The sequence below is a fragment of the Lontra canadensis genome, unplaced genomic scaffold, assembly GCF_010015895.1.
Source record: "Lontra canadensis isolate GAN:19392208 unplaced genomic scaffold, GSC_riverotter_1.0 scaffold202, whole genome shotgun sequence".
Lineage (NCBI taxonomy): Eukaryota > Metazoa > Chordata > Mammalia > Carnivora > Mustelidae > Lontra > Lontra canadensis.
The window spans coordinates 93025-108174 of NW_022631196.1; the positions used below are offsets into that span (position 1 = coordinate 93025).

Sequence of the window (15150 nt, forward strand, 5' to 3'; positions counted from 1 at the left end):
TTTTCAGTGCTCACCCCACCACAAGCAGGGAACTCCATGGAAGATTGGCAGTCCTCCCAGCTGACTTGACTACTTCAGAAGGGGTCCACTGGGAGATAAAGAGTCCTAATAACCCTAAAAAAGCAGCTCTCAAGAAGGGAGAGGTCTGCCTCCCTCTTGTTGCAATAATCACAAAGCTTCTCTCAAAAGGGCCCCCTTGAAACTAATAACACTGAAGTTGGCTCTTACTATCTCTGCTGTCTCATGCTGCTCTTTTAAAGTTCACATTTGGTAGTTCACATGGTATGAGTCCCCAAGAGCAGTTTCTCAAGCTTAGTCCCATAGACTCCTAACTATTCTCAGGCATCTCAGCGCAATACATTTAAATGTAATTCCACTTTGATGTTAATATACATACAAGGTTCAGGTTCACCAGGACAAGCCACATGATAGCCACTGAATTCGAGGGACTGCAGTCCTATGTTGAAGATCAAAATGGCTCAAGGTCACCACCCAAAAACAATTAAATCAATGTTTCCCAAACTAGGATCTCTGGACATAAAACCTCAGGGTTCCTAGACAACTTCTGCTCCCTTAAAAGGACTTTTTACCTTACTGGAAGTTTGACCCACTGACTTAAAGTGGACGGGCTATACCGCTCTCCTGACCCGCACTCCGCAGAAATGAAGGCTGCACAGTGCTGCACACCAGGTCACTTCGGAGACGTCTGCACTGGCCTCCCAGCCGCAATCCTTGACCCTTCCCCAGAACAATGGGCATCAGATCCTTGCCTTTTGACTTCCTGACAGAAACTAACATTCTGGGTCTCAAGAAAACGTTCAGATTATCAGGCCCAACCCACTCACAGTGATGGGAAAAGGGACGCTGGAGATGGGAAGTGCCTTAAGCGACGTCACACAGCTAGTTTAGCAGCAGGACAAAACTAGAGCCTAAGCCGTCCATCCCAACTTCAGTGGCTCGGCTACTCTGTAGAGACGGCTGATGAGCGACCCCATGGACCTCATTCCCACCATCCTTGTCCCATTTCCGTAGTCCCCTGATACCCGAAGTCCCCGGAGTCCTCTTCGGGTCGGCTGGCTCCGCTCTACTCCAGCTCTTCACAAGCAGTCCACACGCCCGAACCACAACTGGAGGTTTCTGGCCTTCCCCCGCCTACAGTACAGGGGAGCTGAGGAAGTCCCACGAAGCATAGACACGGTGAAGACTAGCCGCGCCCACGGTGTAGCAGAGCCGCCACCCGGCGCAGGCGCCACCCTAGTTCGGCGCGCGTCAGTGACGTCACAAACGACGCCGCCTGCGAGCCCGCGCGCATGCGACTCCAGGTAGAGTTGCAGCGTCTCAGTCTGGCCACTTAGCGTGGCGAGCGAGCTCGGGCGCAATACCTCCCTCCAGCCCAAACTTTAACGAGAGAAGTGTTGATGGCCGAGGGCTGCTGAGAAAAGTGAAGAGAGGTAAAGAGTGAGAGTCGCCCGCTGGAAACGTCATCGGAACGCACCGGAAGCGGCCGGAGGATGACGAGTAAGTGAGGTTGAAGGCCTGTGTGCAGGGGAGGGGTGGGATGTAAAGGGTTGGAAACTTGGTGCTGGTAGGTGGACCGGTTCGCAGCGGAGACCGACTGAAACTGCTAGGGGAATTGTCGCGCCTTACATAAGGGAAACCGAGGCCCGGAGTCCCCATTGGCCTGGCGTAGTCTCTGCGCTGAAGATTGATGTCAGAGCTGGCGGCAGGTCCCCATGGGTCCCGCTCAGTGTGCTAGAGGAGGGCCGAGGGCCTTGGGCCGACTTGGCCACTGCCTGCCACCTGCTGACAGTGGTAAAGGCCCGGATCCTCTCTACGACCTGGTTTCCCCTTCTGTGAGGTGCTGATGGTGGTTCCTGCCCCGCCGGCTGTTCTGTGAACGACCCTTGTCTGGTAGAAAGCTCTGGGAGCCTGCTGAGGAATGGTATTCCTCCCCGGACTTTGGGAGTTGAGCAGAGAAGAGCTATGCCTAGGGAGGGAGCAAGCGCCCAGGGCAGTTATAAGCAGGGGAGTGTAGACGCCGTTAAAATTGGTCTTTGGACCAGTATGTTCATTTCCACCTCTGCCACTTCCTCTCTCTGTAATCAAGTTATGGGTCTCAGCAAGTCTGAGCTTCAGTTTTCTCGTGTGCATTATAGGAATAAAGATTGTTCAGAAAATATAATGAGATAAAATGTTTAGCTCTTAGCCAGGTGCATGTGAAGTAATGAGTGCTCAGTAACTGTTAGATGTGGATTGTTCCAGAAAAGACTTCCAAGTCTAATCGAAGCACCCGTGACAGGTGAAGCAAAGTCATTCCTGGGGTTGCTCTTTAGAAACAGATTTTAATGCCACTCTTGCATTTGAAGGAGAACCAGACTCTGTATATAATATAATGATATGATATGTATATAATATACTGTGTATATTATATAATATAAACACTTTGGTTTGCTTGTTCAGATGTACTCAAGGAAGCACAAGCGAGCTAGGATGGAGTTTACAGACTGCCATGTGAACCAAATTTTCTAGTCTTTTGACCCTTAAACCAGGCCTTTGTCTTAAACTTACTACATTTACACCCGTACTCTATCCGCAGAACCATATTTTTCTTCTTCACACACATGAAGTAAGAAACAGACGTGTGGAGTTTTTAGAGGTTGAAAGCACATTGCTCTCTATATATTTTGAGCTTGAAGAAAGACCTACTGTGTTTTATCAGTGTAGGACACCATCTACTGTATGATACACCCCAATTTCATAGATATTGAAATGTGAAAAGTCTCTTTTTTAAACATCTTACAGCCAACAAAATGTAATATTTGCAACCATCTGCGTCCTGGGAAGCTCTGTGATATAACGTTAATATGAGTTATTCAGACTCACAGAGCGACTATTCAAGGCCCTAACCTGCGGTACATTAAACCAGTCAGCTCCTCGTGTGGTCTACTGACCTGCAGGAGCATCTGAAACTTGTTAGAGATGCAGGGTCTGAGGGCGCCTGGGTAGCTCAGCAGGTTAACCCTCTGCCTTCGGCTTAGGTCATGGTCCCAGGTTCCTGGGAAGGAGCCCTGCATCAGATACCCTGCTCATTGGGGAGTCTCCTTCTCAGAAGCCCTACTCTGCAAGGGGGTCTGCTTCTCTCTGACCCTAACCTTTGCTTGTGTAGGCTTTCTCTTCTCTTTCTCTCAAGTGAATGAATTTTTGAAAAAGTCTTAAGAAAAAGAAAGAGATGCTGGATCTAGGAGTAGGACCCAAGTATCTACATATAATAAGAACCTAGAGTTTCCTACATAAATTAATATTTGAGAAGCATTGTTTTATATTTCTTTCTTTCTAAAGATTTATTTATTTAATTGAGAGAGAGAGAGAGAGAGAGCACTCCACAGGTGTGGGGAAGGAGAGAGAGATTCTCAAGCAGACTCACCTGGAATGCAGAACCAGACACAGGGCTCAATCCCAGGACCCTGAGATCATGACTTGAGTTGAAATAAAGGGTTGGACACTCAACTAACTAAGCCACCCAGGCATCCCGAGAAACACTGTTTGAAAGCACATTCTTGGAACTTAGGGTGGGTGACAAGAGGGTAGAATAAGAGGCATCCAGGAAAGCTTAGAAGTCTGTGCTCTCTGTAGCATTCCTGTCTTCTACTACCTCTAAATAACCATAGTTAGTTTCATAGTTAGAAGAGTCATGAGTCTGATAGTCATGCCCAACCTGAATTATCATTTCTTGTTTGTTTGAATCCCCCAGGTGTGATCTACCATGCCTTTTCTCAGAAAGAGGCCAAAGAGCTCGACGTTCAGGTACAGTGCATGGCAGGAAGTCTGGGAGCAGCAGAGGTGATGACAAGGATGGCTCGATCCCCTAGCACTGCTTTAGATGTCCTTCCCATGTCTTACTCCTCATCCTTCCAGTGGATGTGTTGGGCTCCGTTGAGATCTGTTGTTCTGATGGCCTGTTTCCAGATGCTGCCCTCTTTTTCCCTTGTTTGGTTAACTGGGACCTCTTGATCCTGTGTCCTCTCCCACTGTGTAGGGGACACTGGCTATGCCCACCTGAAACCTGCCCTGGTGAGCACTGTCATTTGGCTTTGTCACTGTGCCCCCTTCGCTCTTGAAGAGGGCAGGTGATCACATTTCCTAAGTGGCATTTCTGGATTGTATCTGGGTGCTGCCAACATGCTTGTCAGTTTGACAGAAGCTCCACTGGGGACTCCTAATGAGGGAGTTATCAGGAAATCAAGATTTTGAAAGACTGATATACTTTTATTTGGTTTCTTCATGAAGAAGGCCACTTAGGTATTTTTAAAAAGTAAGTAATATTGATGATAATGAATCTTTAGTTAGTATCTAAGGTGCAAAGTCGAAGCTGACTGCCCTCCTGACTGTGAGCTGCCTTGAAGGTCGAGTGTATCACATCATCCCTTTGCCAGCCCCGCCTCTCCGTAAGGGAGAGCGTGATTATTGACACATTAGCTTCCCAGGGTTTACAGCCTGCTTAGCTCAGCAGGGGGTCAGGAAATCCCCAGCCAAGAGGCAGGACCTGCATAGACTGTGCTGCCCGGGCTGTGGCCAGGAGAGGACACAGGCAGCAGAATGAGGAGTAGACCAGTGGAACTCCCCACGTGAGAGGCAGTGACATTTGGAGTTCTCTCAAGAATTTCACAGTATTAGGACAATTCTTTTGCCCACATGTCCTAGGAGTCTGTGCTGAGTCACGGTCAAGTGCTGTTGTGCTCTTGGGAGAGAGTGAGCCCAGGGGGCTGAGATGCACTGGTACTTCCTTTCCCCAAGTGCTGCGGGACCAGACTTAGCGAGTAGCCACGACACATCCATGGGGTCAAACCCAAGTAAAGGGGATTGCCACATGGGCACCCTGTCAGATTCCTGTCCCCCAAGGCGTGGCCCACCCTGGGGCATCAGGTGGTATTGTTTTCCCAAGTGTTCAGATAATTCCTTCGAGGCCATAGCTTGCCTTCATCTGGTCGTGACTGAATAAATATTGTTGGCATACGTTTCTCGAGCTTTCTACCCTGCCAAGGATCAGAGAAGCCTGTTCTTCCTAATGTGAAGGGTTAGGGGCTTTTTTATTTGTAATCCCTTCACAATAACCTCAGAGATGTATAGTAGGAAGTTGAATTTTGATGTGGTTGTTTTGTGCAAATTGGTGTTCGAATTGGTATTTGAGGGTGCCTTTCACATCTGGAAAGATGTGGGGAGCTCACCTTCAGCAGATGAGAAGCTGTGTGGGGCTCAGTCCGGACAGATGGGTCAGGGAAGGCATCCCACCTGTGGTGTCTAGGAGGGCCTGGGGTCTGGGACTGCCCCCACCAGAACAGTGGGCGCCGTGCTGCCCTGTCCCCATGCAGCTTCCGGGAGCCCAGCAAGCCGAGGCCTTCGTGAGGGCCTTCCTGAAGCGCAGCACACCCCGCATGAGCCTGCAAGCCCGCGAGGACCAGCTGCAACGCAAGGCTGTGGTCCTGGAGTACGCCACTCGCCGGAAGCGCAAGGAGAAGAGAAAGAAATCCAAGGGCCTCTCTGCCAGGCAGAGGAGGGAGCTGCACCTCTTCGACATTAAGCCAGAGCAGCAGAGGTATGCCAGGGCTTTCCTGCCTTTCTCCCAAAGGCAGCTTCCTCCTCTTGGAGTGGATGTGGCTTTGGGAGACCCAGTTCCCCTGAAGCTAAGGGAGCTTCTCCCACTGCCGCCACGAGGGGGCAGCCTCCCTTTCCCAACTCAGGCTGGGTTTGCACTTGGCTTTCACAGCAAGGCACAGCCAGGGTCTTGCTGTTTGTCTGGCTGTGCCTTGCTGTGAAAGCCAAGTACAAACCTTGCCTGAATTTCTCCTCAGGGAGCAATGGTGCAGCAAGACTTAAGTTTAGTTCGTGAAAAGCCGTCCAGATGAGCACCCCCAGGGCCCCGGGCTGGTGTGGCAGAGACTCGGGCGGTGCTGCCCTGGGAGCACCCGGCTGCACCGCCATCTGTGCAGGGTGCCTCATGGTGTGAGGGGTCTGCTGGAGCGCCGGCCATCCAGGCTGCATGTAGCCAGGAGGAAGGATGGAAGGGCACCAGGAGGGTTCTAGCAGCGGAAACAGGTTCAGGAGGGGGACGAAGTTGTCTGTCGGGTTATCTGCTGTGGAACTAGGATCCGCACCCACTTCCCCATGACCCGGGTCGGGGTCCTTGGCATTTGGCTGCGCTCTGTGCCCTGTTAATGTCACAATCCCAAGCTCAGGTCACCTAACTCTTTACTTCTTTCTACCTTTGCCACAGATACAGTCTTTTTCTCCCTCTGCATGAACTCTGGAAGCAGTACATCCGGGACCTGTGCGGTGGTCTCAAGCCAGACACGTGAGTTGCATGTCTGCAGCCCTGCCCTTTGGGGCAGAACCCAAGGCTTACGATGACTGTGAATGCAGCCTTCGGAGCCAGCTGGCTGCAGAAGTTCCTAGACCTGTGTGCCCCTTCAGAGCTCTCGCTCATGGTCAACACTGAGGCCTTCTGCTTACCTTCTAGGCAGCCGCACATGGTTCAGACCAAACTGTTGAAGGCAGATCTTCACGGGGCTCTCGTTTCAGGTACCTCACCTACGAGCCCACAGAGCAGCGTGGCTCTGTGACACAGGGCTAGACACACTCTTGTCACGTGGACGTTTCCAGATCACCAGCATTGAGGGTGGGAGATGACTAGCTGCCCGTGCCAGTTCTGGCCACTTTTTGGATGTACTCTCAATGGTCTTCGTGTGTCTTTCTACACAGGGACCTCTGCTGCCCTCCCAGGGGGCACAGCAGCTGTTGGCACGTGTCCCCAGCCCTGAGTGGAGAGTCCCTTTCATCCATTTCCCCACAGTTTTCAGCTACAGACTCCCAGCTCCCAGTGTCATCTCCAGGGCAGACCTTCCCCTGAGCATCGTCATTCATCCAGCCGCCCTGCACACAGCTGCCCCGCTGTCCAGCAGGCATCACAACCTGTCCATACCCAGAACAACTCCGGCCTCCTCACATCAGCCCCTGCCCTGGTGTTCCCAGCTCAGTTCCCAGTACCAGTGTTTACCCTAGTTGTTCACCCAAAACCTGGGCGGTAACACCTTTCTTCTTTCCTACTCCCTCAGCACCATCCATCAGCATGTCCTAGCACCCAAATCCAAGCCACCACCATTGCCCCTGGATTCCGGTAGAAGCTGCCTAGCCCTCTCCCTGCTGACACACTGCTTCTCCCCAACCAGGCAGCCCGAGGGAAGGTTTTAGGCCAAAACTCGGGCCATGTTTGTCTTCTGCTTCCTTACTGAGGTCTAAAAGGCCCCTCTGGCTCTACTGAGCACCAGGTCTAACCACATTGGCCTGCTTTCTGCTTCTCACACACTAGGCTTGGCCCCACATCGGGCCTTTGCCATTGTTCCTTCCCTCTGCCCAGAGTTCTGTGTGTCACAGACTGACTGCTTCTCAGTATTCAGGTCCCTACTCACACGTCACTTCCCCTGAGGACCTACCATCACTAACAGTGAGCCTTCTCCCCATGACCTTGTGTATTTCTTCATAACAGTTACCATGATCAGAAAATGCAGTCATCTCATGTGGCACACATTCCCTCCTACCTTTAGAACATCAGCTCCTTGAGAGCAGAACCGAGAACTTGTTCTTGTTCACTCTCGTGCCCAGCACTGACCTCGGACAGTGCCAGGCATGTGGCAGGTGCTCAGTGACCTGTCTACAGGCTACACTGGGACATGGGTCAGGAGAGCCGAGGGGCCGGCTGCCTGTGGTGGCAGTTCGCCTCAGTTATGCTTCACCACCTGTAACAAGATCCCATTCTGGCCAGAGTTTGGTGGGTCGTGGGAAGGATGTGATGCACTGGTGTTCCTTCAGATCCTATCGCTGAGACTTGGCCCCATCCCAGCAACCTGTGGATCTTGGTGGTGCTGGACACACATGTGATCTCTTGGCTCCAGAGTCCTTCCCAAGACCCCCATGGCTGCAGGCCCTCCAAAGGACGTCTTGTCAGAACAGTCCAGAGACTCCAGAGCCAAAGTCAAGGGACTGGGACCCCAGACTCTCATCCAGCTTGGTCCCTGTCCAGCTGAGGACCCCACCTCCCCACTCCCCACCACCCCCACCTAGCTGGTTGTGGCTGCCCAGCACCCCCGAGGCTGAGGCCTTGAATGCCCTTTTCCTTTGCAGTCACGAAATCCAAATGCCCGTCCTATGTGGGTGTTACAGGAATCCTCCTACAGGAAACAAAGCACGTTTTCAAAATCCTCACCAAAGAAGACCGCCTGAAAGGTACGGAACTGCGTCAGGGTGTGTGGCCTGTGGCCTCCCCGGCTTCGTCGGCCCTTTCCTCGTGGCTTCAGTGGGTCCATTTGGCCTCTCAGGTCAGCACAGATTGCAGATCCTGCTGACAGTGCATTCCACACCTGCCACCTGCTGAGAGCGTCCCTGCCCTCACTGCTCTCCCCAGGGCATCTGGAGCCCACCCAGCAGCCGCAGCCAGATACAACTGGAGACAGGGCTGCTGGGCTGCGCTTCCAGATACGAGGGTCCGTTTCCATGACTGAGACCCTCCCCTGCCCCAACCTACTGCCCTGCCCCAAGGAGTGGAGCTAAGAAGACCCTGAGGGGAGCCAGCGTAGTGCTTGTCCCTGGGGTTCCAGGATCTGGCCCTTTCCGGTAACCCTTTGGGTTCCAAGAAAGCAAGTTCAGCCTCCCCCGTGGGTGTGCCAGAGCTCCTTGTTCTGGCAGAGACGAGCATAAGCACCTGGGCTCTTGAGATTCTGAGATTGCAAAACCACAATGGGAGGTTTTTGTTCCTTTATTTTGGAGGTATTTTTGTGGGGTTTTTTTTTTGTTGTTTTCTCTCTGCTTCCTTCTGTTTCCTTGTATGGTCTTGTCTCATTTTAAACCTCAGAAAGTGGTGTCTGGGTGCCCTCACTCATGGCATAAAGCCGTGAGTCAGTCTAAAAACCATGCTGGGAGACCCGTTTCTCGCACTTTTTCTGCGAGTGTTTGCCTGAGAGCCTTTGACCCTAAAAATTAGTGTTGAGTTATATTCAAATCTGAATACATCGGTCTTACAGCAGAAAAACACCCTGTTTTCCTGTGCTGCTGAGCTTTGTGGACTCTGTTCCTTACTAGCTTACGTTCTAATGCAGACATTTTAGGAAGGTCTTGTGCTTTAGCGTGAGCTTAACCGTCAGGATTTTTTTTGCCTTGTTCTTTTTCTCCTGTTTTTTTTTTCCAGTTATCCCCAAGCTAAACTGTGTGTTCGCAGTGGAAATCGATGGCTTCATTTCCTACATTTATGGAAGCAAATTCCAGCTTCGGTCAAGTGAACGATCTGCCAAGAAATTCAAAGCGAAGGGAACAGCTGACCTGTAGCTCTCTGCTGCGGAGACGGCTGTTTGGGACCCCAAGGACCGGGGACACCTGCGTGCCCACCTTTCAGCGGAGACACGGCTGGGCTGGTTCTGCTTCTAGATCACCCCCAGCCCATTAATACCGGAGTTAAGAACAGTTCATCATCCGGGAAGACATGCGCCTTACTGAGCAAAGTGAGGGAATGGAGGGGTGTCTTTCTAGGTGACGACGGGTGAGCATTGCTCCCACTGAGGAAGTCGCTGCCTTCCCTGTGAAGTGGCTCGTTCTTCCGCCCATCCGAGTGTGCCACGCGGGGCACAGCCTGGTACTACGGTTCCCTAATCCAGCTGCTCCTGCCCACCCCCCTGTAGGGAAATGGTGGCCAACATGTAAATATACAACTGCTTCCAGAACCGTTGGTGCCACTTGGCTTGTGAAATGTTTTTCATGGCTCAGACTCAAGTTTCTCTGTGAATGGCTGTTTCATTAGTAGCCTTCTCTCCCCGCTTACCCGAGGACACTTGACAAGAACACTCACCTGCCATGAAGCTGCCACTGTGCCCGCCTGTTTCCAGGATGCCCTGTTGTCCCCACAGCCCACCTGGGGTCACTGGGTCCTGTGCCCTGAAGACTGTGCCCCTGACGGCCCAGGCCAGGCGGGACACTGGCTCTCGGTGAGCATCCTGATGAGGCCGCACCAGCTGCTCCCCAGAACCAGGCTGAGGCCTCCGGCAGTGGACCAGGGCTGGCCACGTCCCCACAGCTGTGGCACAGGGCCGGTTGTGGAGGGTGCTGAGGTAGCCTGCAGTCCGGGCTCCTACCTCCACTGCCCCAGTAGAGCTGTGGCCTTGGAGGTGTAGGCCTGTGGCAGACAGCTACGTCAGCCTCACTTGTTGGTCTCACGCACTGGAGGAACCAGAGAGGCCCACAGAGCAGCAGAGTGGTGACCACCTGGGGACGGGACTCAGGAGCCACAAGGCCAGGACAGGCACCCACTGTTCTCCAAAATGTGAGTGGGCCCGCGGGCCCTTTACGTTCCCCGGTACCAACTCCATGTGGGGAACCGGGCCTTCCTGCAGGGACAGAAGACAGGCTGGAGCCCCTCCAGGGGAAGAAGAGGACAAAGCACCTGGAGGGGGAAGCGAGGGCGGCACAGGTCATGGCCCCTGCGTTAGCTGGGGCGGCCCCAACCAAACCGCAGACGGGCAGTGTAAACAGAACATCCTTCCCCAGCGCTGCAGAGGCTGCAAGTCCGAGTGTAAGGTGCCCTCCTGGGTGGGGTCCGGTGAGAGCCTTCTCCTTGGCCCCTTCTTGCTGTGTCCTCGTGTGGCCTTCCTCAGTGCACACCTGCCGGGAAAGAGAGCCATCTGGTGTCTCTTCCTCCTCTTATTGGGACACCAGTCCTGTAGGCTAGGGTTCCACTTTATGACTTCATTTCACCGTAATTGCCCCCTTAAAGGCTCTATTTCTCAGTGCAGTCACACGGGGGATGAGGGCTTTGACAGGAACTTGTGGGGACATGATTCAGTCCAGAACAGCCGTGGAGCTGCCCACCCGGAACAGGAGCCCCTAGCAGAGCCCCTCAAAAAGGTTCCAGTACCCAGCCTGGCTCCCGTCCTCAGACACTGGCCTGGCCGGCCCGCAGCCCTGCCTAGGTTGCTGGCGCCACTAGCCGGTTCAGCTGGTCCAGCTGCTGGGCCCTGAGCTCCCCTCAAAACTGGGTTCCATGACTGTCTCAGACAGGAGCTTAGGTCCAACGGCCTCTCCACTGCTGGCTTCCCTCTCACTTCTGCAAACCACTGAGCTCCTCCATCACCCTCCCATCAGGCATAGGGACAGTAGTGGGGGAGGAAACGCATGCACAGGGGGCAGGGTGGACAGGGAGGTTCCCTGGAGGGGGGGCTTGATCCAGGCTGCCGTGGGATGTGAAGAGGGACACTGAGGCTTGGGACCAGACCGGCAGAGCAGTCATGGAGGCCCAGGACATCGCTTGCCCATGAGACTCAGGGCCAGCAGGAAGGAAGGTGGGAACGGGTGGCAGAGCTCTGGCTTCCGATCCCAAACTCATAGGAGGTGCTTCAGGTCCTGCCTGGTTCCGTGGGAGGGGAGAGGTGCTAGAGAAGTTGTAAGCCCCTGGGACGGGGCAAGGTGCGGAATCCTGCTGACCCACTCGTCCAGTCCTGACATGCTTGGGGGCCTCCGTGTCACCAACTGGCAAATGGGGCCATGAGACCAGATGAGGGTTTCCTGAAGGGGGATCCTGGGACTTCCAGCACCTGCATTAGCGTCACTAGGACACGCGTTCAAAGCAGCCAACTCCTGGGCTGCCGTCAGACTCCAGGAGCCTAGACGACTTCGTGGGTCTCTCAAACCCCAGCTGGCTCTTCCGGTCACTGAAGTGTGAGGATCGTGGATCCCAGATGGTGGCGCAAGTGTCTTCTAGCTCTGACATCTGGACTGTGATTTAAGATTTGGGACTCTCAGGATGGGGTTTTCCGGATGCTGGAAATGCTGGAAAAGATTGTCAGTGACGGATCTCTCAGGTTCTGAAGAGTAAACATGAACATTCCCCCAAAAAGCCATAAATTATGGTAAAAAGCTGTCTTTCTGGACAATGGCTTTCGTTTTAATTTAGTTTGCATTTCTTAGCTATAATGTCTAATTAAGACATCTGTTAAATGTCTATAATATTAATTTGATGGGGGGTTCTAATAGAACTGTATTGGAATTGTCCATTTAATTAACCTCGTGGGCCTTTAATGGATGTCTTAAATAGACATCATTAACAAGAGTGCTAGACAAATTAAAATTAGAGTCAATAACATTCTTGGTCATTTTTCCTGAGCTGTGAAGGACGAGTGTTGCTAAGTAGACAGACGCAAAGACGGGCTGCACAGAGGAGTGTGGGGGCTGGTGTCCCCAGCAGGACTCCAGCATGGACGAGGCCCCAGGTCGGGCTCAGTCATTCTGTGTCCTGGCCTCCCCTTCGTGCACCTCCCACACACGACGCTTGCTGGCCTGTCCATCAGATCGAGCTCTGATGAGGAGAAGGTAGCGAGGGAGGAAGAGGAACCTAAATCCCGGGCCTCTGCATGGCTCGCATTGAGATGAAACAGACATGAGACAGGACAGACGAGAATGGGGCAGGATGGGCTGGGCTGGGGGGTGGAGTGCGGTAAGAGGGGAGGAAGTGGGGAGCATGCCCGTTTTCCCCCACCACCCCGCAGAGCAGTCTCCCTCAGGTGAACTTCACTTCCAAAGCCAGGGCTGGGTTCCCATCTGCACATCACAGGTGGCCTCTCAGGGCGGCTGACAGTTAACCACTGCCTCCCTCCTGAGGCACTTGTGTCCCCACTCTCCCTGACGGTCCCCCACCTCCTGGCCACTCCCTCTCTGTCCTTTCATGGATCCTCCTCCTCCTCCAAGCTTCTAAATATTGGAACGCCCTGAACTCCGTCCTTGGACTCCTCACCTTTCCCCTCAGCTGGTCTCACCCACAACCCCCAAAACACACCTGACTCAGAAGATCCTGTTGGCAGCCCTGCTTCTCCCCAACCCCACAGCCGAATCTGGAACTTTATCGTTGGCCTCCCCTAATTCCAGCGGGAGCTCGTTTGAGCTCACGGTGGCTCTGTTTGGATGGCTAATGTGTCCCCAGTGATCTAGAAGCCCTCGCTGACCTGAAATGGGTGCTCAGTGAACATTCGCCGGGGAATGGAAACCACGGCTGGTTGACCAAACCCCTGGGAGTGTAATGGGCTCCTGACCTGAAGAGGCTGGGCAAGAATCAAGGACTCTCCCCCACAAGGGTGCTCCCCCTCTACCCCCATCTCGGTGAATGGCCTCTGTCTCTCCATTTAGGTCAGAAACACAGGAGGCCTCCTACCCCCTGCCTGGTGTTGGCTCCTGCCCCCATCCGATCTCTCATGAAGTGCTGGTGGCTCTCCCTCGTCTTCCCTGCACCTGCTGCTCTCAGCCACCCTCCCACCACCCCTTGAGGCCTCCCTGCCTCCACATGTGGCCCCAACACAGCTCAGGTGACCGTTGTGAAGCAGGACTCAGATCATGTCACTCTTCTGCTCAAAACCTACAAGTGACTTCCCAGTACACTTAGAATTAAACCCGGTGTCTGACCAGGGTCATCAAGGGCCCCCAGGACCTAAACCCAGCCTGCCTCTCCCAGCTCCCCAGTGTCCTGCCTCCGTGCCTTCTCCATAGCTCTGTCCCACTCAGACCACTCGCACCTTCCCGGGACCTGTGAGCACCAGGCAGCCCCCTCCTCTGCACTCAGCTCTCCACCGCTGGCTGGCCTCCCTCTCAGCAGTCTCCCAGCGGTCCCTTAGCATGTGACCTCATTTCACACTGGACACAGCGTTTGTCAATAACCTTCCCTGCTGGGTCATTGTTCTCTTCCAGCAGAACGTACGCATCATGAACTCCAAGACTTGGCCTGGCTCCTCCACCCCTGCAACCGTTATACCTCAGCGCCCTCCAGAGCACTGCCCTCCACGTAGTAAGTGCTCCGTTAAATACTTGTAGTCTGACAGCGAGCCGAGGATGTGGCCCTAAGGGTGGCTAAGCCACAGTGACCTCCATCTGGCCCCAACAGACGCCTCCCCCCACTGTGCCTTTCCATAGCAGAGCAGCACCGGGTCCTGTGACCCCCAGGCCATCCCAGCCTTTCAGGCAGGCAGGCGCCCCAGAGAGCAGCAGTGCCTGGACACCGTGGGGGTCCTTCCCGCGTCCCTGCCAGGTGAGCGCTTACACACTGTGGGCAGCTGTGACCTGCAGCAGGCGAGGCAAACCCCCTCTGTCATCTCCAGTTTTACCCACTGGACCCAGGGTGCAAGGGGAGGCAGGCCGGGGCTGGTGCTGGGCAACCCGGCCTGGAGACCCTGAGCTCAATCAGGAGCCTGGCACTCAGGAATCCCGAGTTCAAGGTCAAATTAGTCTTGACTTTCCTTTTCAACCACAAGGGACATGGCTGAGTGTGGTGTTTATGGTAGATTCATTGAATCTGCAGGAATTAACCTGCAGCCCCTGTCAGGAGGGAGGGAGAGAGCTGCGGGTGCCTGCCCCTCTGTTCCGGGGACATCTGCCTTGTGGTGGCTGAGAGGGAAAAGCACCCCTAGTTGCTCTTCGTCTCCCCGGAAGGGGTGTGAGCGGAACGCGGTTCCTAGTTACGCCGCTGCTAACCAGTGGTGTGCTGGTCCGTGGCTGGGGGCTGGGAGCACGAGCGTCACTGGCGGATAGCTCGTCAGGCTGTAGTGTAGGGTTCGTGACCTTGCTGTGTGTGTTACACTTGGATTAAAACTGTGCTTGTCAATGACCCGCTGAGTCCGCGGTGTGGCTGCTTCCTCGCATCCGAAAGGGAAGCGTCTCCCTGTCCTGGTGTCTTGCTCCCGAAGGCCGTGCCCGTTACCCTCACGGCTCTTGCCCGAGAATCAGGGGTTTCTAGCAGGGAAACCCAAAGTGCTCTCCGGGGCGTTATGCCCCGAAATTCACCTTGTTTACATCTCCCACCTCTCTCCCCTGGACCTCCAGGGACTATGACGTCAACAATCCCGTCACAAAGGAGTGGTTGCCACAGACCTGGTCCGCTTGAGGCTCTCAATGAGTGCCGGTAACAGCAGCCATGAGGGGGGTGGGCTGGGCTGGGGAAGGACACAGTGCCCATGTCAGGGGGACCTGGAGGGACTGGCGGGTCTGGAGGTAGAGCAGGCTTCCTTTGGGAACTGACTTTAAGATGAGGCCAGAGAGCTGAGTGGGCTTCAGGCAGGAAAGGGACCCCCTGCAGAG

At 54.1% G+C, this 15150-nt stretch overlaps 1 protein-coding gene across 1 annotated transcript; it reads left to right on the plus strand.

Moving 5' to 3' along the window:
- The first annotated feature begins 1330 nt into the window (after positions 1–1330).
- On the plus strand, positions 1331–9606 carry LOC116861657 (ribonuclease P protein subunit p29). Its single transcript, XM_032848418.1, has 7 exons — positions 1331–1518; positions 3752–3804; positions 5370–5593; positions 6272–6349; positions 6515–6576; positions 8176–8277; positions 9236–9606. The coding sequence occupies exons 1-7, from the start codon at positions 1512–1514 to the stop codon at positions 9370–9372; spliced, it is 663 nt and encodes a 220-aa protein (XP_032704309.1). The 5' UTR covers positions 1331–1511; the 3' UTR covers positions 9373–9606.
- The last annotated feature ends 5544 nt before the right edge of the window (positions 9607–15150 follow it).

Coding starts and splice junctions, on each gene's coding strand:
- LOC116861657 (XM_032848418.1), top strand. Junction 5,594..6,271: donor ATTAAGCCAGAGCAGCAGAG/GTATGCCAGGGC, acceptor CCTTTGCCACAG/ATACAGTCTTTTTCTCCCTC. Junction 6,350..6,514: donor GGTGGTCTCAAGCCAGACAC/GTGAGTTGCATG, acceptor CTTACCTTCTAG/GCAGCCGCACATGGTTCAGA.